This window comes from Cucurbita pepo, chromosome 2, assembly GCF_057944985.1.
Source record: "Cucurbita pepo subsp. pepo isolate OVF chromosome 2, ASM5794498v1, whole genome shotgun sequence".
Classification (NCBI taxonomy): Eukaryota; Viridiplantae; Streptophyta; class Magnoliopsida; order Cucurbitales; family Cucurbitaceae; genus Cucurbita; species Cucurbita pepo.
This window is the reverse complement of record NC_141799.1, coordinates 12,112,887-12,134,913: the sequence shown is the minus strand read 5'-3', so window position 1 is coordinate 12,134,913 and position 22,027 is coordinate 12,112,887. Positions and strand designations below refer to the sequence as shown.

Genomic DNA, 22,027 nt, shown 5'->3' with positions numbered 1-22,027 from the left:
CTAAAAACATCTAACTTTATAATAAAAAATAAATAATTGTCTTGGAAAGCTAAATTAAAAAAAAAAAAAAAAAAAAAAAAAAAAAAAAAAAAGAACTTATGATATTATTCTTAATCTATCATAAACAATTTAAAATTGTCTCGTCTAAAATTTTTACGAGCAATATTTAATATTTATAAAATGTCAAAAATAATACTCTAACTATATATATTTTTAATAATTTAGCCAAAATTTTCCAAATATAGAGATAAATTATGGTAAATTAATAGAATAATGACAAATTTTCTAAAATTTCTAAACAAGAATAATTATAAAATAATAAATTTTAAACCTTAATAAATAAATAAATAAATAAATAAAATAAAATCTGAGTTATTTAAAAATGAAATTAAAAAAAATGATTTAAAATCCATCCGTTATGGGAAAATGTCGATAAAGTAGAAGAAAGCATTGGGAAAAAGATTTCTGCTTTTATTATGTGAACTTTGAAGTGTTTTTCAAACGGAAATAACCTCATCCCTTCAATCTCTCTCTCCTTCTCTTTAGCCGTTTGAATCAAAACCCTCACCCTCCAAATCTCGCCGGAATCGCCATCTCTCCGCTTATTTTGGCCGGATACACCAACGCCGTCGGTTCAGGTAAGTTTCCACGGTATCTTCTCTACTCATCTACTTCATTTTCTTGTGAATCGTCTGCTACTCTTTGCATTTGTTTCTCGGTTGCGTTACTCTCTTAATCTGTTTGTTTCTCGCTGATTTCAATCCTGTTTGGTTGCGTTTCTATGAAGAAGAATATCAACATTGTCTTCAGCTGTAGACGGTTTTCGTTTTGTGATTTTTTTCTTTCTTTGATTCCTGATAATGTAATTCGAATTTATGCACGTTCTGTTTAGTTGTAGTCCACTAGCGTTGTGTGTTCTGCAATTACCACCGGAAAACGAGGATGGCGGTTCTTAAAATCGGAACCTCCTCTCTCTCTCTCTCTCTCTCTATCTGTTTTCATTACTTTCAAATTATTGCTCTACCAAACAACCGAACGAAGCTACTCTTATCATTTGATTCAACACTTGAATTGAATCGCAGCAGGTACCAAATCGTCGGAATGTAATTTAAACGTTTCGCACCTAGGTCTAATTTAGCATCAAAGGATTTTCAGATTTGTTTGTAGTGATCCTGTGCTTATGAAAAGGATCGAAGTCAAGAAAGTGTGGAAGCATTATAAAAATAACCTGGGGATTTGAGTAATACGGTTTTGCAGCTTCCGGAACCATGAATGTTGAGACAGACTTAGTGATTTGATTTGCACTTGTTTGAAATTTTTTCGAGATCTGCGCCAATTTTTTAAAGAGAACATGATGAATTACTTTTCAACTTCCTGTTGCTCTTGCCCATACTACACTGTTTATTCCTTTTCTATTCTAAACACAGGTTAGGTTTTTGTACGGCCTGCTGCATTTATGGCGTTGGATTTTATTGGGTTTTGTGCTTTGCCAACTTGCCTGCCCCAATTACCTTATGGGCCATGCCTTTATAATTGGAACTTACATCATTACTACTGACATTCAATAAAATCACGACATAAATATTCATCTTTGTTCAACAATTTATCTCCAAATAAATCCCCATGAAAGAGTTGAAAGATAGTTTTAAATTGTAATTTTGAAGTGTTCATTAAGGATGTATGTGTGTACCCTGTAATGCTTAAATCATGCGTTGCTCATCCTTGTCCTGTATTTTAGATTAATATTGACTGATGGGTATGCGAAAAAATATATTGCTTTTCTGTCGGTCGTTCTAAAGTAGTGGTTTTGCACATATTTCTGTCGGCTGATTAACCGGGAATAATACAAACCGTGTTGTCAGCTACGCGAGTGTCACTGTGGTTGGATGCACTTTGAGCGAGATGGAAATGGTGGCCCCGGAGGAAGAAGATGTTTGGACCAAGCGTACACCTTCATCTCCATCTTGTGAGAGTTTGAGCAGCAACAGAAACAGTATAACACTCGGCCCCAGATCTCCTTCATTGTTATCGTCCTCTCTCGCAGGTATCAGTGACTGTTAACTTTTAAAATGGCTCTTTACACTAATTTTTTTCAAACCCCATGTATCTATCTTAGGTTTTAGCTCTTTGAGATTCTATACTGAAGACCAGGGAAGTGGGGGTGGTGGTGGATAAAGCCCTAGTCTAGGGAAAAGACTTGCCTACTCACTGTTACCTACTGACTTATTTTGTAGCCATGTACAAACTTTATTACAATAGGAGGGGTAGGTAGGTGGTTGGAGTAATTAGAGTCTGGGAGTTTTGAATTTTCGTCCCCATAATGTTTTATTCTCACTTTGTTTTTGAAATTTGAAACTGTGAAAAGCGAAGCCCCCATGTCTATTGTCCATGTGAAACCACCTTTATTGTGGGAGAGAATATATTGACCTTTGTGTTCTTTCATCCCTGAGCCATGAGCAGTCCTCAACAACTTTCCTATAAACAGCATCTTATCATTTGCCTGATTGATGCAAACCCGTGAGGACTTTGAAGTATGTGAACCTACAGCCTGTTTTCTTCCCCCATCTGCCAGTTTAGTCTTTTTTTGTTTCTAGGGATTCTGACTGTTTTGAATGAATTGTAAGTCTTAAGTTTCATTCAAAATAATTTGATGGAATTGAATTTTGGGGATATATGATAGAGATTGTTCTTGGATGGGTCATTCTCCTTTATAACAATGTAATGCCAAAAGAACCGTCTAGGGCGGGGAACCATTGCCTTTCTGCCCCACAATTTGACAGGAATTCAAAATTTCAAGTGAGTATGCAATTGTTATCCTTATTATTTGCTTCTATGTCCTTTTCTATTCCCTTTAAGCCTTATTGACCCACCATTTTTAAGCTTTTTAAATGAAATGATTTGGAAATTCAGAAGAAAATTAAGCCCAGTTGCCTTGTAATACCTTTTAATATAATTATGCCAAAATCATTTGTTCATTTTTTAAAGATGAATGTCACATCAATAGTTTATAGATTTCCGTTGCATATTTCAAGATTTGAATTGATTTAGAATATTTTCATTCCGTATTCTATTTTTCTTTTATTCTCAATTCTATATAGGTGATAATTGATGCAGGTCCTTGATCAGATCTGTGTTTTCTTGTTTGTTTTTAATTCTCAATTCTTTTTAAATTAAACCTATAAAAATTACTTTCACCTATGTTTTCTTGCTTGTTTTGGTGAAAAATTATAGTTATGTAAACTATAATTTAAAAAAAAAATGACAAAATAGGCACAATTGTCAAATACCAAAATTAAAAATCAAATTAAAAATGATATTATCAAATGAGTTTAACTTTGGGTCCAACAATCGTGGTTAGAAGATCCAATTACATGATATAGCTTGTAAGTTGTCTTGCTCGTGTTGTGCTATGGCAGATATGGAGCAGAAGATGAATTTACTTGCTATGAAAAATGCTGGAGAGAACGACGCAGGAGATAGTTTTGCCGAACGTGCAGAATTTTACTACAACAAACGCCCTCAACTGCTGGCGCTTCTCCAAGAACTGTACACTGCTTACACCACCTTATCCGATCGCTACATTCAAACCATTGCCAAACGTCACAACCATCATCACAACAGGCACTCTTCTGTTACTTCAACCCTCGACTCTTTCGATGGAGTCGAAGATTCAGGGATCAGTCAAATCGAGTCCGATGCAGAGAGCTCTCTCTCCTACCAGCAAGTATCCGTTATAATACCAGCTAAAAACTATCCTATGGTATACAATGACGCCTTTGTTGCGGAGATTGTCATCAAGAATGTGGAGTATGACATTCTTATAAATGAGGTAAGCATCCTGGAAAAGCAATGTGGTGATTCATCGACGAAGATCGAGCTTCAGAAGAGTTTGCTTGAGGTTTTGGAGTCTGAAAGGCTCATATTACTGAATGAAAATGCAAGATTGGGATATAGGGTGTCTTCCTTGATGGAAGAAAACAAAGGGTTGGTAGCGGAGTCTGTGTTCATGAAACAGAAGGCGAGTGAGATGGCACGATGTATGCTGAAGCTGCGGGATGATCATAGAGCTTACCTACTCAACCAGAAAATAGAAGATCTACAGGGACAGATTCATGGGCTGGAGAAAAAGAATAGAGAGTACTATGAGCAGCTTGTGAAGATAGATAAAACAATGGTAGAGAGTATGAGTAAGAACAAAGAACACAATGGGAATGAGGTAACCTTGGAGGCGTGCTTTCAGATTAGAAAACTTAAATCGAAGAGGCATCATTCTGGTGTCATCAACAACAGTGGCAGTGACAAAAAAAGTAACAGCGGGAGGAAGACTTACAGATGGTGGGCAAAGGTGAAGAGCATGGACATGTTTTTATGCGGTCATAGCACCAATCCTATGTAATAATTCCTTTTGCCTCTCTACTACTTGGGTTGGGAAAGCCATCCCTAACTAGATATTTAGTAGCAGCAGCAGTAGTAAGATTGCCAATCCCCAATCCCTTATAAATAACTTAGTGGAAGTTTTTTTTGTTGGTACTGTGGCATTGGACACTAAATGTTAGTACTAGAAAGCAGTATGAAATAGTCTTAAGTTCCATCACCTTCTGATACCAACTTTTATCTGCTTTTTGCTGTGCTGTGGTCTAATTTGAGGGAGACAGTAAGATAATGAAACAGGGAATCCCTAAACAATGAAAAGCAGCAAGTTAATGAACAACAGTATATGCTTTTGGTTTACAGTACTATTTAGGGAAGTGTTCAATCCCAGTGGCAAATAATGCAAGGGAAGATTTCAGTGGCATTAGTCTGATGAAAGAACAAATATTATCAAGGCAAGTAACGGAAGGTGTAGAAATTGTTTGATGTTCTAATTAGATCTTCGACGTATTCGATGTTGATTAGAGAGACAATTGAAATCTAGAAACTTACATTCAAAGTTCAGAGACTTGTCATACTTCTAATTTAACTTTTTGAAGCACGAAGTTCGTCGTGGTAGGGTACATGGGTAGGAAGTTAGGCACAAGAACACAGCATTATCCATTGGGAAAAAAATTCTGAATTATGTTTAGTTGTTTTTTTCTTCACGAAGTTCTGATTTCTTTTAGACATTTACAATTTGATGTACTTAACTGTTTATTTTTCTTGGGATCAAAATCATTCTGATGTAGAGTTATACAAATTCCCATTCAGATTTCAATGGAACTTCAAAATTGAAATAAATTTCTAGGCATTTAACCAAAGTAAGGTTTGAAAGGCAATATGAGTCAGGAATTTGAAACCTGGAAACAACCTGAAGGCACGACTGAATCTCGAACTGTGTCATTATTTTTGTTCTCAGAATTTGTTGCGTATGCACGGCACCGAGTCTCTCCTGAAATTTAGCAACTCGCACCTATAGAAGAAATGATGTGCAAATATAAGAATAACATTAAACAGGCACTCTAGCAGCCCTTAACAAAATCCGACTTCAATCACATTTTGTAAAATGACGAACTCGAAAGGGAATAATTGAAAAGGATACAATTATGTTTTACACGCTATCGATTGACTTGTAACCGTAACGGAGTAATTTTAAGTGGTCGTCTCTTTTGTCCCAGTAACGAAATTGCCCATATTCTTCTCATATCAAGATAAGTGAATCAATACCTTGAATGGTTTTGAAGGCGAATTGAAGGATCAAATTTTAAAGCTGTTGAATATGACATCGCAGCTGAATCAAAATGCTCCATAGTTAAGAATGCTGTCACCTTTACGAATGTAAGCCTGCAAAATGAAAATTAGGAAACACATCTTGGGAACTATACGATAGTGTACACTAGAGTTCGAATCCCTTTTCTCACATCTTCTCGATTAAAGGACAAAAAGTAGTGATGATCAACAAAGTTGCATGTTCTATTAGCTGAACGAAGGTTCGAAAGACCTCTAAATTACAGTTTAGAATCATCACTCATTAGAATTTTAACTTTTTTTTTCCCTTACATCCAGGAGGTCCTTGGCATAAAGGTTCATGCATCACAAAGAAGTTGATCCCTGAATTTACAATTATAATTGAAGGTCATGTCCAAAGTTTTCCTGTTATCCTCCGAATTTTCTCTTGCTCTTGACATCTAGAGCTTGGCACTACACAGATCTTAAAATCATTTGAAATGGAAGAAATTAGAATTCTGTATATCGTAAATCTTGTCAATAAATTGAGATATCACAACCTGGGCTCTACACTTTTCTCCTTCAATAATAACTAAATTCATAATCCAGACTCATTTTAGTGTGGCAACCTAGTTATTTTCTCAAAACTAACGTCTATCTTTTGAGATGGAATGTAATGCACATGATGATTAACCAAAATACTTCTCACCTAGAGCTTCATTTGCACCTTTAAGGTCACCAGAATGGTTCCCCTGTGCGAATCTCATGATAGACCTGAAATTTTTCAAAGAAGTTCTGTGTAATTTTCTGAATGCAGCTGCTTCAGTGAAGTCGAGGAACAAGAAATTTCAAGTGCAGATATATCCGTAGACTAGAGAGATACAGGACAAATTATCAACAACATGAAGCGTTTGGAAAGAACTTAGGCGACTTAAAATTGAACGAGCTATAATTTTCAGCGCTCATTGGCAGAAATTCAACCATGGTAACCAAATTTAGTATAAGACGGGGCATATAAATTGAAGCATAGCATCATATATAATGCATCATTGTGAACAAAATTTTCATACCGAATCGCAGAAAGAAAAGCAGACTGGAGACGTGGTTATCAACATTGCCACTCGGTAAAAGGCGGAACAATTTTAACTACAGGAAAATTGGCTCGGCCTGAGAGAAATTCCCAACCTCCAATTCACTTTCATCTCTCTACCACAGAGCAAGAGCCTTCAAACTCTTACACACACCGATAGAATCACAGCCTCCACCAGACAACTGCTTTATGGTCAACGTTAGGGCCAGCGCCGCAGTTTCGTAAACAACCAATGGAGGAAGGTGCGACGCCGCTGAGAGTTCGGAGTGTCTGAAAGGAACCTTGACGGCAGCAAATGCGATTGGTGCAGACTCGAATCTCCTGGTTGTGAGAACGAATTGGAAGAGTATGATTTGGGAAGAAATGGTAGAGGAGCGCAAGGAAAGCAGAGGATATAGAGTCGCCTTCATTCCCCCCTTTATTTTTGTAATCAATTGCGGGACATAACAAAACTTACGTGGCTCCTCTATTTTAAAGATGTGTATTTATTCTAACACATTTATACAAAGAATATATATATATATATATTAATCAAAATTTAATTTACCCATAAAAGTTCTCTGTTTATAATTTAAATAAATGACAGATATATGAAAATAATAATAAATAGAAATAACAAAAAAGGTAAGAACGGACAAATATTTAGATATTTGCCTATAATAAAATATCAAATATGATACATATGCTAAACTATAATTTAGTATAAATATCTTTAACATATAGAAAAATCTCTTCCTTAGATAAATAAGACTAAGGATAAAATTCTCCTTATTAGATAAATGAGATCGAGGATAAAATTGTATTTCCCGTGTCCATTCTCACCCAATTCACAGCCCGCCCATCCCCACTTTATATATATATATATATATATATATATATATATATATTTGTCTTATCATTGCATTTTCACGACTTTCTATGAATGGACCATCGTTTTACACATATTGAGTTAATTTTTGTGTCCATTCTTGACCACGATTCATAACATATTGAGTTAATTTTTGTGTCCATTCTTGACCACGATTCATACGCATCGAGTCCAATAAACATGTAGATTATAAGTCTAGTAATAAAGAAATGATGTGAGATATGAAAAATGAGGTGAAAAAGATGGTAGAAGTATAGAAAAGTGGTGTGAGTGTGATGGTAGAAGTAGAAGGAAGTGGTGTGGGTGTGGCGGGGGTGGAAGTGGGATAATAAAGCTGATTGATACCGTTTGTATGTATAACTTAATACTCAGCGCCGCTCCTGAGTGATGCCTGACGTGTTAGCAGCAGCCGTCCCACTTACCTCACCTCCCCCCATTGCACTTTTCAATCAACTCCTCCATCCATATTTTCCCTATAAATCTTCTCCTTGGATTAACAACTTTGATTCCACAATATCAGAGTATGGCGAGGTGGCTTTTGTATTCTAAACCAATGCGCTTACTCGGTTGCTTGCTCATATTGCTCGTTTGGTCTGTCTCTTGCACCGACTTTGATGAATTGTTTCAATCAAATTGGTCGCCCGATCATATCCTCATTGAGCAAGATCACGCCAACTTAACACTTGACTCTGTTTCTGGTATAAACAAAGACCATGCTTCCAAGGTCTCTCTCGAAATCTTCAAATTTCTAGTTTGTTGTGCTTTCTTTCAATTTATTTGTTTGTTTTAGGTTGTGGGTTTGAATCTAAGAAGTATCTATTCGGAAAAGCAAGTGTCCAAATCAAACTAGTGGAGGGCGACTCTGCAGGGACAGTAACAGCCTTCTACGTAATGCACACGCACTTGGTATCTAAACTCCAAACCAGTTTACAAAGATGAAGTGAGAACTAACTTATGTGTGTAAAATTACAGATGGCATCAGAGGGACCAAACCACGATGAGCTAGATTTTGAGTTTTTGGGGAATTTAACCATATCTAGTTCAAACTAATGTGTATGCTAATGGCACTGGAAACAGAGAGCAAAGGCACACTCTATGGTTTGATCCCACTACCAATTTTCATACTTATGATCCCACTACCAATTTTCATACTTATTCCCTCTTTTGGAATCGCCACTCTATAGTGTAAGTTTCATGTCTCACCTTGATCACTCATGACACCCACAGATTTTTTTTATTTGGGTTAAAATTCTAAAACTCGTTCCTAATCTTTCAAAAGTGACAATATTAGCTTTGACGAAGAATCTTAGACATTGTCATACATGATCACTTAGTTTTCGTTTAACATTAACATTCTAATTTTATTTTTACTTCTAACGTTTACAAAATTAGCAACGAAGCAACCGTGCTCTAGTTTAATGGTTGTGGAATGGAATCTCCCACTTGTAAAAGTGTTGATAAGTTTACATTGATAGGTTTCTAGTTGACAATATTCCCATAAGAGTGTTTGAGAACAAAGAAGAAAGCGGAGTGGCCTACCCCAGAAACCAAGCCATGGGTGTTAGAGGTTCCATATGGCATGCGGATGACTGGGCGACACAAGGAGGAAGAGTTAAAACCAATCGGAGAAACGCTCCATTTGTGGCTACATTTCGATCTTTTGACATTAAAGCTTGCGACTTGGAGCCTGAGGATGATGCAGAGGCCAAGTGTGGGATGCCAAGGCAATTCTGGTGGGACAAGCCATCGTTAAGAGGGCTAACCAGGCACAAAGCACACCAACTGAAGTGGGTTCGTGCACGGCATTTGGTATACGATTATTGTAAAGATTCTGTGAGGTTCATGGAATTACCCAGGGAATGTGCCTGACATATCATTTCATGTACCCTTTTCTAAAATGTCACAAAATGCAACTTGTTCCATTTCTGAGGCCTCTACGACCATACATAAGAACACTTCTGAATTTGTTCATAAGCAATTTAAGGTACACAAACGAACATGGGAGAACAAATTCATACCTCTGTTGCAGTAACCACAAAGTTGAACCAAATTTCAATACTCGGCATTGAATGTATCATATCCCCAGTGGTAATTTTAGGAAGCAAATGCCCATGAATTGTGTTCTAATTGAACGTCATAAACATCCAAGTAGAATGATGGATTGCAAAAATCTCTGCAGAGAGCTAGCCCTGCAACTTTGTGTATGCTGCGGATTAGAAGGATCATTGGAACATTTAAGAGTATGGCAGGCATGAAACAAACACAGAAAGTACCGTTCCTCATCATATAGAGAACAAGTTAAATTATGATAAGATTAAGAATTATCGAAATCATAAAAACTCGTCTGAAGCAATTCTAGAAGTATAAAACGGCATAAAACACTCATTCGAAAGGATCACTTCTCTAGGATGCCCGATTTTCTTCTGCAGGAGCTTCAAAAGTCTCCCCATCAACAAGTTCTGGAACATCGTCATCCTCCTCTTGTGCATTCTTTGCATCAGCACCTGCTCCAGGTGCATGCTGTTTAAACTGCTCAGCCAATTTTCTCAAGTTGTCCAAGTTGTCTGGCCCTGAGGATAATTGGAAAGAAAAAAGACATCATTTTGAAGTTCACCAAACCAATTGAAATCTAACCATAGGACAAAAAACTAAAGAGATGAATTACCCAATTGATTGATGATGCCAGGCAAGATGTCCTGTAATTCTGTAATTGCAAAATGCATACATTGTTAGATCAGAAAACATTTTTCCCATGAACATCACCATATGCATGATGGACAAAATTAACAGTGCTTTCTAACAGTAGACATATACAAGGTTGGTACGAAGATGGGGGGTTTCAATTAGGAAGAGCTACTTAGCAGCACTAGTATAAAAGAAACGAAATAGATAACATGAAAACTAATAAAATGCATTTAAAACTAATTAGATCTAACAGCGCCCAAGAACATTATTTCCCTGTAGCCATGTTCCTACTGCCCAAAAAAATTTCCTTTTGAAGAATTAATACTCCCCAAGATACCTCCAAAGGATGTCCAGTATATGAATTTATTATATTCAAGCACTGGAAAGAAAACAATCTGCACCAGTCACCATACTAGATTTACAACATGGTTTAACAAAGATACGTACTCTTTATTTGAGGAGAACCACTGACAACCCACGTGTTTGCAGCAATAGATGCTTGAACTGGACAAGAAAAAAGTTAAAAGGTAACGTTAAGAGTCATCAAAGAATGTAGCGCAACAAGGATGAAGTACAAAAATTGTATAAGAATTTACCCTTGGGGTTGACGAATTGGATAACAACATCATCCTTGAAAATGTTGACCTCCTCAATAGCAGGAATGGCATTCACACCAATTCTCTTTAGGGTGCTCTGAAGCCTTTTATCATCAGTTGTGGTGGTCTTGTGAACTGCCTTCTTCTTTCTATTATCAAGAGAATGTGATTGAAAATAAAAATTCAACTGATGGAACAAAAAGAGAACGTCTTGAAATGAATTTCATTTTTAAAAATTACGAGCTTAAGACAGTTATAATTATATATTTTATGACAAATACAAGACAGTGGGAAATGAATGACAAGAAACAACTTATCAAGTGCAATATGGTGTTATCAGTATTGGATATTGCATAACCTTATAGAAGAGGTGTAAATATTTAAAACTTCAAAATGAGTCAGGCCAGACTGATAAGGTCAAAGAGGTCATCAAATTTCAGGTAGCCCATTGTCCTCTAAAATGAAGGTCTCTAATACAAACTTCAATGTCATCACCCTACAGGCTGAAATCGTTGCAGCAACAGAACAAACGAGCAAAATTGCAATAAAATTACAGAATTACCTTCTCATTGTACCCTTTCCACCAGTGCGGACAGCACTGGCAATCTTCCTAAGTCTCTCCTGATCCATCTGCATGACATTAAAACCAAGTTAAATTATAAATAAAAGTAAAAAAAATACCAAAGATACGAGCACGAGCAGATCCCCAATCAAAGTGATATTTTTCAGAACAACTATCAGTTACAATAAAAATATGAATCAGAAAAGATAATGTACCAACAAAACAACCTAACTGAGACTGAATCATCATAAAACTATAACAATACTGAGTAATGACCCAGCCCTCAATCATATAAATATAACCAAAACAAAGACAGCAATCAAAATGTCGTAAAGTTCCAAAAGGCTTACAAATTATAGAAAAGAACGGGATACGAACAACTACAAAACACTCGAATAAGAAAAGGGACCTAAATGCAGAACAAACAAGATTGGAAAACCGTAGCGTGGAAGAAGAAGGAGAAACCGAGATGAATGAATCTACAAAACTTCGTCACAGCTTAGAAGCTCAAGCATGGGTAAAGATTGAAAAAGTCCCCGACAATAGAATCTAAGAAGCAAGGGGGAGAAGAGAATAAAGATGAAGCAGAGAGGTGAAGAGCGAAGAGGAGGGAGGGAATTACCTTCGGGCTAGGGTTTTGGAGTTAGGGGATAAGACTGAGGGGCTCGCGGAAGGAATAAAGACTCCCCGAACGGCGCTAACAGATTGTTTTGCCCTTTCGCTCCATATAATAAGAGGTTGCTAAAGCTACGACCCGATCCATCGAAACCAAAAATACATCTCCATCCGACGGTCCAAATATGATCTCAACTACGGACGTGTCCGATTCTAATTGGTCCCAAGAAACAACAAACGCGTCTTCCAAATTAAACAAATAAAAGATATTCTTATGGGCCTTATGGGCTCACATATAACGAGTTAGATCCGGCTCGAATAAATTTGGGCCCAGCTCAAATATATTGGCCCAAAATGCTTAATGCAAATGACCAAAATAGGTATATTATTTCAATTATTTTTTTTTATATTTAACATCTATTTTATTATAAATTAATTGTTTAAGAATTTATAGGATTTAAACTGAAAATTATTTTGTTTAATATAAATTATCTGATAGAAGTATAGAAAGATGGAATTGAAATTTTAAAGTTTTGGTTCGACAATAGAAAGATCTTAGATAACTTACTAAACAACTAAAATCGTTCACATTTATCTTAATTGGTTTTTACCCTTGTCAAGCTAAAAATCCCGAACGTGTCGATAAAAGGGAACGAGTTCAATCCATGGTGTCCACTTACCTTAAAAAACCCAAAACCACGTTTATATGTCAATTTTTGGTGAATTGTTGGAATAACCCATAAGGCCATCTTTCTACAAAGTGTCCATATATAACTAAAGATATGGTCATGTTCTCATGTTAGCTGGTACAAATTTGGCCTCCTATTAGACAGTGGGGGAGAACAAAACTATTAAAGGGAAAAAGCAGTGTAATTACAATCAGCTTCAACGAAAATTGCTTCAATGGTAATGGCACATGAGAGTCTACATAGATTACCATACCATACCATAAAAGTAGTTCCATTATGACCAATGCCTGCAAACAAAGAACTGCGACATGAGTGTTATGGCAAAACATAAACAAGGTGGTGAAGAATTTCAGGACCAAAAGCTTCCACAAAAATGTGAAACAAACATCAATTCATTTCATCAAATATGGAAGAATGCTAGCTATCCACAGTTATGCACTAAGATCATGAGTAATGTAAAGCAAAGGGTTACCAGCACCGCTCTCCATACCTTCAAATTAGCCAATCTTTACATTCCTTTTTTGTAAACTGAAAAAAGAAAGTCATTTTCTACATAAACCAGTTTTCAAACCTAGTAATATGGTATGCAAATTGCACCACAATTTGCCATTATCAGTCCAAGTCCACCACTAACAAGTCCACCACTAACAGATATTGTCCTTTCTGGAATTTCTCTTTCGGGCTTCTCCTTAAGGTTTTTAAAACGCGTCTACTAAAGAGAGGTTTATAAGGAATGTTTTGTTCTCCTCTCCAACCAATGTGGAATCTCACAATCTACCCTCCTTAGGGGTTAGCATCCTCGCTGGCACAATGCCCGATATTTGGCTCTTATACCATTTATAACAGCTCAACCCCACCGCTAACAGATATTGTCCTCTTTAGGCTTTCCTTTTCGGGATTCCTCTCAAGGTTTTTAAAACACGTATTATTAAGGAGAGGTTTTCACACCCTTATAAAAAATGCTTCGTTGTCCTCTTCAACCAAGGTGGGATCTCACGTCAACACAGGTAAGCTTTGACAGCTATTCTACTAAAAGAAAACTGGAAGAGATGGGCTTATTTACATTAAAGGATGAGAGGTGAAGAGAAGATTATCAAAGAACTAGAGAATCGTAGAAAGGATTTGGCGGGGTAGGGTGAACAAAGTAGAGATCAGGCTTCCAGTAAAGAGTTTACCCGTACCCTGATTTTAAATAACCGCACCAGTGACAACGCCCAAGATTCTATTTCTATCTACCATACCGGGCCCCTTTTTCTCCACAAGATAGAATAGAATAGACCATTCTCTAAACCCACACCCGCTGCAATAAAATGTGAAGCTATTCTGCATTTTCACCTAAAACAAAAGGAGTATAGAGGGAGAAACAAAAAGGTCAGAGGTGCCTACAGCTCCAAACTTACTTTCTTTCTTTCTTGTTCTCTCCCCTTCTTTTCTTTCTGGCTTAGGCTATGCCTAAGATGAGTTACCTTGTCTGACTCGGCATATCATGTCGAGCAGGTAACATGTTTCTTTTCCCAACAAGAAAAATAAAACATCAGTTGGACGTAATGCTATTGGGGAAGACTACCGACGAATCTAGAACGTGATAATTGAAGAGCTTCTGCAGATAAATATGAAGACTTCACATGTGTTTGGCAAAGGGCAGGGACCAATCATACTCAAAATTTGAGTTTGATCCTGGCTCAAAAGGAAAGCTAGCTATATGATTAACACATGAAAGTCGAACGTTGTTTAATAAAATCATGCGCCAATGCCCCACATGCAGAAAGCTTCTTTTTATAGAGAGGGAATCAAGGGGGCTTCCACGGGCAATTATGTAACTGTAGGAAGCCCAGACCCAACAAGATGATGGCCGAGCACGAGACCACTTTATGGCAGCTACAGAGGATGCTTGTCATATAACCTTATTCACTAGTTACTAAGTCAGAGAGCTCCTTTGTTCCCTTTTGAGGTTAGGGTTATACCCGCAACTCCTTGCTCTTACCTTTACTACTTCACAGCTATCATTCACATATGTTTATCATGATTTCACTTTACTCTACAAATTAACAAATTGGAGAACCGTTCTTTCTAATCCTGATTTCTTCTGGAGTATAGTTAGATACATGAACTGTCTTGCCTTCGCACTTGGATGGGAACAAAAGATGTTCCTTCCAAAAGGAACAATTTAAACGCAGCTTCGTTAATTAATGAAGTTATGAACAACTGAGACCTAAGAATACAAAATGAGTAATCAAAACAACTATCTAGGAAAGCAGGTAATGATGCAAACTGAATAATTTGCTATTCATTATGATTGGATCAAAACTTCGCCAATGAAGATCCAACTTTCTATTCTCTAACAGTATAGGACATGGAGGAAAATTGATTGTCCCCTAAGGAACTAGGCAACTTATTCCTTCCTATGCATATCTATTCAAGGACCCCTAAAAGAGATGAAAACATCAGAGTAAAAAGAATCGAAGGAAGAGATTGTCCTAACTAAATTCAGGATTTCTCTGAATATAAGGCACATCAAATTGGAAATCCTAACTCAAATATCCATCAAACTCAGGCGTGAAATACAAACTGCAACCATGGAATTGCGAGAACAAATGTAGAGGCAAACCTGAAGGAAAATAGCGCGAGAAGTGACCTGATTATTTACAATAACGATCCGCTTTCTTTTTGACACGGTCATCGAGAGATTCCTCCACAGACTTCAACTTGGTATTGGAGTTGTTAGGGTCGTAACCGAACTTCTTTGTCTCCACCGGGAAGAGCTCCTCGTACTTCATACGCTTGGCCGCGTCAATAGTATACACTTCTCCGACAACGCCATCTGCACCATCCGCGGACGACAAAATCTCTCCCTCATCCGTAGGGTTCTCGTCGCCTTTACTTTTACCTTTCTTCTTCTTCTTCTTCTTGTCAATAGCCTTACTACGGGAGGCTAGGACTCCTCCCTTGAAGGTGAGCCTACCTCCTTTCGCCCCTGCAAATGGATCCGACATCGTAGCGCGTCTTCACTGTCCTTTGAAGTCAGTTCCTCGCCTGACAAGACCTTCAAGTCCCTTGATGATCACACAGGCGGGATGAGATGATCATCATTTGGATCATTTGGAGCACTTCCGGTTGCTTGATTCTCGCAGAGACGACGATGGATCCACGATTGGGTATCTTCTCATTCTGTTCTTCTTGGCCCAATCGGCATAAAAGCCCTAAACCCAAAATCTTCTAGCGCATGTTTCTTTTTGAAATCTAGAAAATGGGGTGGGTTAATTTTCCAATTTTAAAATATGGGTTAAATTACAACTACACCCCTACAGTTGATTGAATTTATTTTTAGGATTTTATCCAATTACATGGACTACTTATATTTAAAATCATATAAACTAAAATTTAAATTTTTCAAAATTACCGGACCAAATTTAAACTCACTCGAGCTTACCGAGTGATAATACAGTAACTACCATGGTAAAAATTGATAGTTTAAACCCATTCCACTATCATTTAATTTTTTATTTTTTTGAAATTAAACCTATAAATACCACTGAATTGAGAATTTAACATTTTCGAGGATTTTCTTTCGAAAGGCTCCCATAAATTTTGTCTTGAATTCGAATCATAGTTAGAAAGATTTTGTGGAGAAAGTTCGGCTAAACCCTCTTTATAGTAGACACGTTTTAAAATTGTGAAGTTGATGGTGATACGTGACGGACAATATCTGCTAGAAGTGACAAACATCGGGTTGTGTGTGAGCGAGAACGCTGGCCTCTAAGGGAATGGATTGTGTGGCGGTGATATGTAACAAGCTAAAATGGACAATATCTGCTAGCAACGGACTTTGGGTGTTACAAATAGTATCATAGCCAAACACCGGGCGGTGTGCCAGCGAGGACACTAGCCCCCATTAGAGAGTGGATTGTCTGACGATGATAGGTAACAGATCAAAGTGGATAATATCGGCTAGTGATGATATGTAACAGGCCAAAGTGGACAATATCTGCTAGCAGTGGACTTTGGTTGTTACAAATGGTATCATAGTCAAACACCAAGCGGTGTACCAGCGAGAACCTGGGCCCCCACCATTAGGGGGTGGATTGTCTGACGGTGATATGTAACAGACTAACGTGGACAATATCTGCTAGCAGTAGACTTTGGCTACTTTGGCTGTTATGCCAGCGAGGACACTGGGCCCATTAGGGAGTGGATTGTCTGACGGTGATATGTAACATATTAAAGTGGACAATATCGGCTAGTGATGATATGTAACAGGCCAAAGTGAACAATATCTGCTAGCAGCGGACTTTGGTTGTTACAAATGGTATCATAGTCAAACACCGGGGAGTGTGCCAGCGAGGACACTGGGCCCCTATTAGGGGGTGGATTGTCTGACAGTGATATGTAACAGACCAAAGTGGACAATATCTGCTAGCGGTAGACTTTGACCGTTACAAATGGTATCATAGCCAAACATCGGGCGGTGTGCCAGCAAGGACACTAGCACCCAATGGGGGTAAATTGTGAGATCTCACATTGGTTGAAGAGATGAACGGAGCATTTCTTATAAAAGTATGAAAACCTCTCCCTAACAGACGCATTTTAAAACTGTGAGGTTAACGACGATACGTAACGAGCAAAAGTGGACAATATCCAGTAGCAGTGTAAAAAAAAGTTTCATATCGTTGGATGCATCCAAGAGACTTTGTGTGCTTCATTTTAATTCTTAATAAAATCAAATTAAAATCCAACAGTGTTTTGCATGCACAACCCAATAATTTGAAAGCAATCATTTCAACCGTAAGTGGTGAGAATAATATGTCATTCAGAAATCATATGGTCAATATTAACATCATAACATGACATTTATTGTTTAAACATCACATCAAAGGATCACGTCAAATATCATACATTATACCATTCATCTTACCTAACATATAGTCTCCAATAATAAATTCACTTACCTCAATTATAGTAAAAATTCATTATAAACTCGATCTAAGCTATCCACTTCTCGATGTAACTTAGATGTATCTAAGCTATTCATAACTATCACGAAATACACATAATTACCTTTACTCGTAGATTTTATATAAATATGCTTAAAGTAATCTTAAATCAAAGGTGCCCTAATTTGAACCAGCAAAAATGGCAAAGAATCGAACGAAAAATAGGCTAAATTGATCGATTTGGGGTCGAACTGGTTAGAATCGAGGCTAAACTGGTCAAAGTCAACAAAAGTCAATGGGTTGAGCGAGAACGGGTTAGAATCAGATCGAACCAAATCAAACCATGCGAACTAGATGAACTTGTTGTGCTTCTCCCTCCCTAACAGTCAACCACGACGAACGAACACGACGGCGCTTTTCCAATAACCGGGCTACCGGCGACCACCTATTCATCAGAAAGGGATGAGAGTGAGATAAAGAGAGACAAAGAGAGAGAGAAAGAAACACCCTTCTCCGGTGACTTACCGACGGCGGCGACAGCGAGTGATCCGACGGAACAGGAAGCTCAACACGAAGGAGAGTTGAACACGAGATTTAGTCTATAGTTTAATATAACATTAACCTTATCCATTATTTAATTTCAAACGTTACTATTAAAATTTAAATGTTTTGAACTAAACACATCTGATTCTCATAACCCAAAACATACAGTTGATTCCATGAGGGCTTCGGATTATACCCATCAGCCGCCTTTTTTCTTACCATGCTTGCTCTGTCTCCCTCTTTGAAACGAAGTTCTGAAGTTCCCATTCCAACAAACAACAACAACAAAAAAAAAACATTCAATTTCTGTCGTATATAATCGCCAACAAACGCAAATTCGTTTAAGATCATACCTGCAATCTTGAGGAACACTCCATGAAGGCCTGGAAGAAGCTTTGTGATTAACAAACTTAGACCAATCATTGAGCAAAATCCTGAGATCGTGCACTTTATTGTCGAGCCCAACGCAGCAATTGGCATGAACTGTGCACACTTTGGTGAAGTCGCGCCCCATCTGACAGAACCCGCCGAAGTTCGCGGTGTCCAGGAAGCGTATTTTGAGTCCAATTTCAGGGATTAATGGGCTGTGTTTGATTTTGTTAAGCACGTCTTGATCGTGCCGACCTGGGAACATGGTTCTGGATTCGTACCAAAATTTGTAGAATCTTATGGTTTTTGTGTTGGATTTGACGTAGACGAAGCCGCCATTTGGTCTGTTGTTTAAATCCTCGGAGCTTCCTTTGAACGTATCGCAAGCGATTTGGAAATCGGCGTCTGGGTGGAAGTGATTGAATGGGTCTTGTAGCCACATGATGTCGGAATCCTGCGCCGACAGAGAAACTAGAACTTCTAATCATTGAATTAGAACTGCGTTTTGAGGGGAAATTGGAAGAAGCTTACAGTGAAGACGAAGCTGAAACCCATTTCGAGAACAGAGGTGAGGAATTGAATTCTTCGCCACATCATTTTGAGGTAATCGGCGGTCATGAAATAGGCCTCGCCGGAGAAATTGGCTCCTTCGGTGTCCAATTGGTAGCAGTGAGGGTGCGAGGCCACGCAGCGTCGGTACGCTTTTGCGTCCAGACATACTATCACTAAGTGCTTCAATAGCCTCTGTGTTCCGTTCCCGGAGTGGAAGCTTTTGAGGAACAGATCAAGGAGTGAATCCGGCTCTGCCCATGCCGCATTCAACGTTGTCAAGATTACTGTTTTATCCTCATTTGATGCTTTTGTCAGAGCTTTTTCCTATATTTTTTCGTCGATAATCAAAATTGACACAAAAGTTTGAAGATCTATTAGACATAGAATTTATATTAAGTTAAATGTGTTCATAGGACAATGAACTATAAAACTTAGATTGAGTTAGACATTTTTCTTCGATTTGGTCCAAGGGTCGAATCAACCCAACCAACTAAAAGATATGGTTCGCAGTCTAACCCAACTCAACTACTTTCTTTAAGATTGTTATGGTAATTCAAGCAAGGTGGATAGTAGAACTTCTTTTATGAGATTTTAGTTATTAATACAACAGTTTGATATAATTTTTTTAAATAATTAAAAAAATGAACCTACTCAACTCAAAAATAGATGATTTAGAAGTGAACCCTGCTCCCGTCATTCACGTCACCAACTCAATCAACCCTAAATTTTGGGTTAATTTAAAAAAAAATTCCAATTCAACCGAACCATACACATTCCATTATATATATATATACACACACATATATACACACACGAGCTGAACCATCAATTATTAGCATAGAAATGGGAGAGGGGGAAATTTTGTTTTTACATGATTACAACAGAATCACCCACTTTCCTTTGTAAAATCATGTCCCCTTGCCTTTCCCTAACTCCAAAATTAAAAAAAATTTAAAAAATAAAAAATAAAAAGTAGAATTGTTCTGATATTTAATAATTTTCTAGATCCTATTTAAAAATTCGAGATGGATCCCCTCAAATTTAAAAGCATTTATTCTCGTATATAACAACTAGAGACTATATTCATTTACCATATTAACAAATAATCGTAATATAGCCTCTAAATTAACACCTAATTAATAAATTAAATTAATAAAAATATCTCTAAAACTTTATATTAAAAAATAAATTCACATTTATTATATTTATGTTTAGAAATGATAGCTTAGCCAGTAACGCCCACCACCTAAAAAAAGGAAAGCAACAAAGAAAAAATGGTAATGCACGCGCTGGCGGTGGCAGAAGACCAGAGGGCTAAAGAGCCTACCGCCAACTTTGCAATAGCAGCCGCTCACACACCCACCACCATCGTCCATTATATTCACCAATAATTCAAAAAATTATAACAAAAAATATATAAAAAAAAATTCACAAACAAATTCCACCTGTCGCCATCCCATTCGATGATCCTAGGACTCTCAGAATCCCGTTTGGTGAGCATTTACCATTATCGGAACGAAAACAGTTCTGTTCCGTTTGATTCACAGATTCCGTTATTTATAATCCCACCGCCCTAAAATCTAGCGGCCGATTACCAAGAAATATGAATAAAAGAGGGAAAAGTATAGAAACTAACCAGGAGAGGGTTTCTGAGAGAGGAATAGGATCGGAAAGCGCGGTAGGAGTAAGAAACGGGGAGAATGTTGAAAGGATTAATGGCGGAGTTATATAGAACAAGAAGCCCTAATATGACGCCGAGAAACGCGACGGATAGCCTCACCGTCTTCCATCGGACCACCGCCGTATGAGCACCGAACGGAGCCGTCCCGCTAGGTTGCACGTCGCCTGAGGTAGGCTTCATCGGAGGTGGATAAAGAGGAGGAGAAGAAGAAGAGACGCCGGGGAGAGGTGGTGATATTAATGTATTGGAGGAGGAGGCGGAGGAGGGTTTATTTTGCCGGCTGCGCTTCTCTCTATTTCTAATTTCTTTGGTACTCCTTAATTTGTCTCTTTCTTTTTTTTTCCAATTGATTTTCATTGTATTACTATTTCTGAAGACGACTAGAATTAGAACGGGAATCTTTTTTTTTTTCTTTTTTTTTTTTTTTTTCTCCTCTAATGATTTCAATTTTTTTTTAATTAAATGATTATCTTACTAACTACGTTGTACATCTATTGTCGCAGTCGTATTCATGCGGCAATGGGACAATGATGGTAAGATAGTTGTGTTTTACTTAGTGAGCAAGTCAATCGTAAGAAACTCAGATTTCATAGACAACATCGGCGTGGCGTACACTCGAGTCTCAAGTCATGTTTGAGAGAGATGTTTTAGAAAACGTGGAAATGTGTTGAAAACAATTTAAAAAAAAAAAAAGCTAAAAGCGAGTAGGGAACACCGACTTTGATAATGTATAACTTGTGTAAGAAGAATTGATAACTGGTCAAATCTCCTATAATACATTTAGGGACATTTTTAGCTCGTGATAGGTGTAGACGTGGTTTTGGTGACCGAGTCATCACCATCGTATTGACACAACAATAATAGTAAAAGTCAGAGATTTGGAATGGGTATGCAGTCATGGACAAACATGACCGGGACGTTTGTTATGCGACCACAGACAACATGGCTTGAAGAAGCACGACTGTAATACTGGTCAGGTTAGAAAAATATTTTTAATTAATTTAAAATTTTGAGTTGGTTGGGTTGGTGATCTGACTCAACCGAGTGTTTTATTTTCGAGTTGGATTAGGTTATCATGTTGTTCCTCTTTTCTTTAAATTATTTTTTAAAAAATTATTTGTTCATAATATATATTACATTAATAGTTACATTAAACATTCTTAATATTTTATAATAAAAAGATTTGTTAACCGGCAACCGGGTGTT

General features: G+C 37.4%; 4 protein-coding genes, 1 long non-coding RNA gene and 1 pseudogene across 16 annotated transcripts; 2 read left to right on the top strand and 4 right to left on the bottom strand.

Moving 5' to 3' along the window:
- Positions 1-440: 440 nt before the first annotated feature.
- Positions 441-4,594, top strand: LOC111788733 (kinase-interacting family protein). 3 transcript variants are annotated; one of them, XM_023669197.2, is made up of 3 exons: positions 441-651; positions 1,863-2,044; positions 3,417-4,594. In XM_023669197.2, exons 2-3 carry the CDS (start codon positions 1,903-1,905, stop codon positions 4,394-4,396), a joined length of 1,122 nt encoding a protein of 373 aa, XP_023524965.2. In that variant the 5' UTR covers positions 441-651; positions 1,863-1,902; the 3' UTR covers positions 4,397-4,594. The 3 variants fall into 3 exon arrangements, with proteins under 3 accessions (XP_023524965.2, XP_023524964.2, XP_023524966.2); XM_023669196.2 differs by having other exon boundaries at positions 442-638; XM_023669198.2 differs by lacking the exon at positions 441-651 and adding an exon at positions 2,681-2,796 and having other exon boundaries at positions 1,913-2,044.
- On the bottom strand, positions 3,293-6,892 carry LOC111788734 (uncharacterized). 4 transcript variants are annotated; one of them, XR_002814208.2, is made up of 6 exons: positions 6,711-6,892; positions 6,350-6,414; positions 5,641-5,757; positions 5,274-5,386; positions 4,596-4,678; positions 3,293-4,117 (listed from the first exon to the last, which is right to left on the bottom strand). It is a non-coding gene; the product is annotated as an uncharacterized LOC111788734 (long non-coding RNA). The 4 variants fall into 4 exon arrangements; XR_015419977.1 differs by having other exon boundaries at positions 5,285-5,386; XR_015419979.1 differs by lacking the exon at positions 4,596-4,678.
- A 1,025-nt stretch (positions 6,893-7,917) lies between these two features.
- On the top strand, positions 7,918-9,541 carry LOC111789431 (xyloglucan endotransglucosylase/hydrolase protein 9-like; annotated as a pseudogene). The gene is made up of 4 exons (XR_015419984.1): positions 7,918-8,296; positions 8,389-8,486; positions 8,571-8,783; positions 9,074-9,541. The product of XR_015419984.1 is annotated as a xyloglucan endotransglucosylase/hydrolase protein 9-like (transcript).
- Positions 9,542-9,857: 316 nt separating this feature from the next.
- LOC111789432 (nascent polypeptide-associated complex subunit beta) lies at positions 9,858-12,213 on the bottom strand. 2 transcript variants are annotated; one of them, XM_023670205.2, is made up of 6 exons: positions 12,064-12,213; positions 11,442-11,509; positions 10,880-11,028; positions 10,731-10,787; positions 10,264-10,302; positions 9,858-10,168 (listed from the first exon to the last, which is right to left on the bottom strand). In XM_023670205.2, exons 2-6 carry the CDS (start codon positions 11,507-11,509, stop codon positions 10,002-10,004), a joined length of 480 nt encoding a protein of 159 aa, XP_023525973.1. In that variant the 5' UTR covers positions 12,064-12,213; the 3' UTR covers positions 9,858-10,001. The 2 variants fall into 2 exon arrangements, with proteins under 2 accessions (XP_023525973.1, XP_023525974.1); XM_023670206.2 differs by lacking the exon at positions 12,064-12,213 and adding an exon at positions 11,851-12,017.
- A 593-nt stretch (positions 12,214-12,806) lies between these two features.
- LOC111788363 (uncharacterized) lies at positions 12,807-15,868 on the bottom strand. 2 transcript variants are annotated; one of them, XM_087121002.1, is made up of 2 exons: positions 15,381-15,868; positions 12,807-13,032 (listed from the first exon to the last, which is right to left on the bottom strand). In XM_087121002.1, exon 1 carries the CDS (start codon positions 15,736-15,738, stop codon positions 15,385-15,387), a length of 354 nt encoding a protein of 117 aa, XP_086977128.1. In that variant the 5' UTR covers positions 15,739-15,868; the 3' UTR covers positions 12,807-13,032; positions 15,381-15,384. The 2 variants fall into 2 exon arrangements, with proteins under 2 accessions (XP_086977128.1, XP_086977127.1); XM_087121001.1 differs by having other exon boundaries at positions 15,354-15,867.
- A 1,683-nt stretch (positions 15,869-17,551) lies between these two features.
- Positions 17,552-21,224, bottom strand: LOC111788364 (uncharacterized protein At4g15970). 4 transcript variants are annotated; one of them, XR_015417876.1, is made up of 6 exons: positions 20,777-21,224; positions 19,120-19,464; positions 18,573-19,042; positions 18,386-18,473; positions 18,202-18,275; positions 17,552-18,121 (listed from the first exon to the last, which is right to left on the bottom strand). XR_015417876.1 is itself a non-coding variant. In XM_087121000.1 (5 exons), the coding sequence occupies exons 1-4, from the start codon at positions 21,176-21,178 to the stop codon at positions 18,419-18,421; spliced, it is 1,272 nt and encodes a 423-aa protein (XP_086977126.1). In that variant the 5' UTR covers positions 21,179-21,224; the 3' UTR covers positions 17,552-18,275; positions 18,386-18,418. The 4 variants fall into 4 exon arrangements, 2 of the variants coding, with proteins under 2 accessions (XP_086977126.1, XP_086977125.1); XR_015417860.1 differs by having other exon boundaries at positions 18,202-18,473; XM_087121000.1 differs by having other exon boundaries at positions 17,552-18,275.
- Positions 21,225-22,027: the final 803 nt, after the last annotated feature.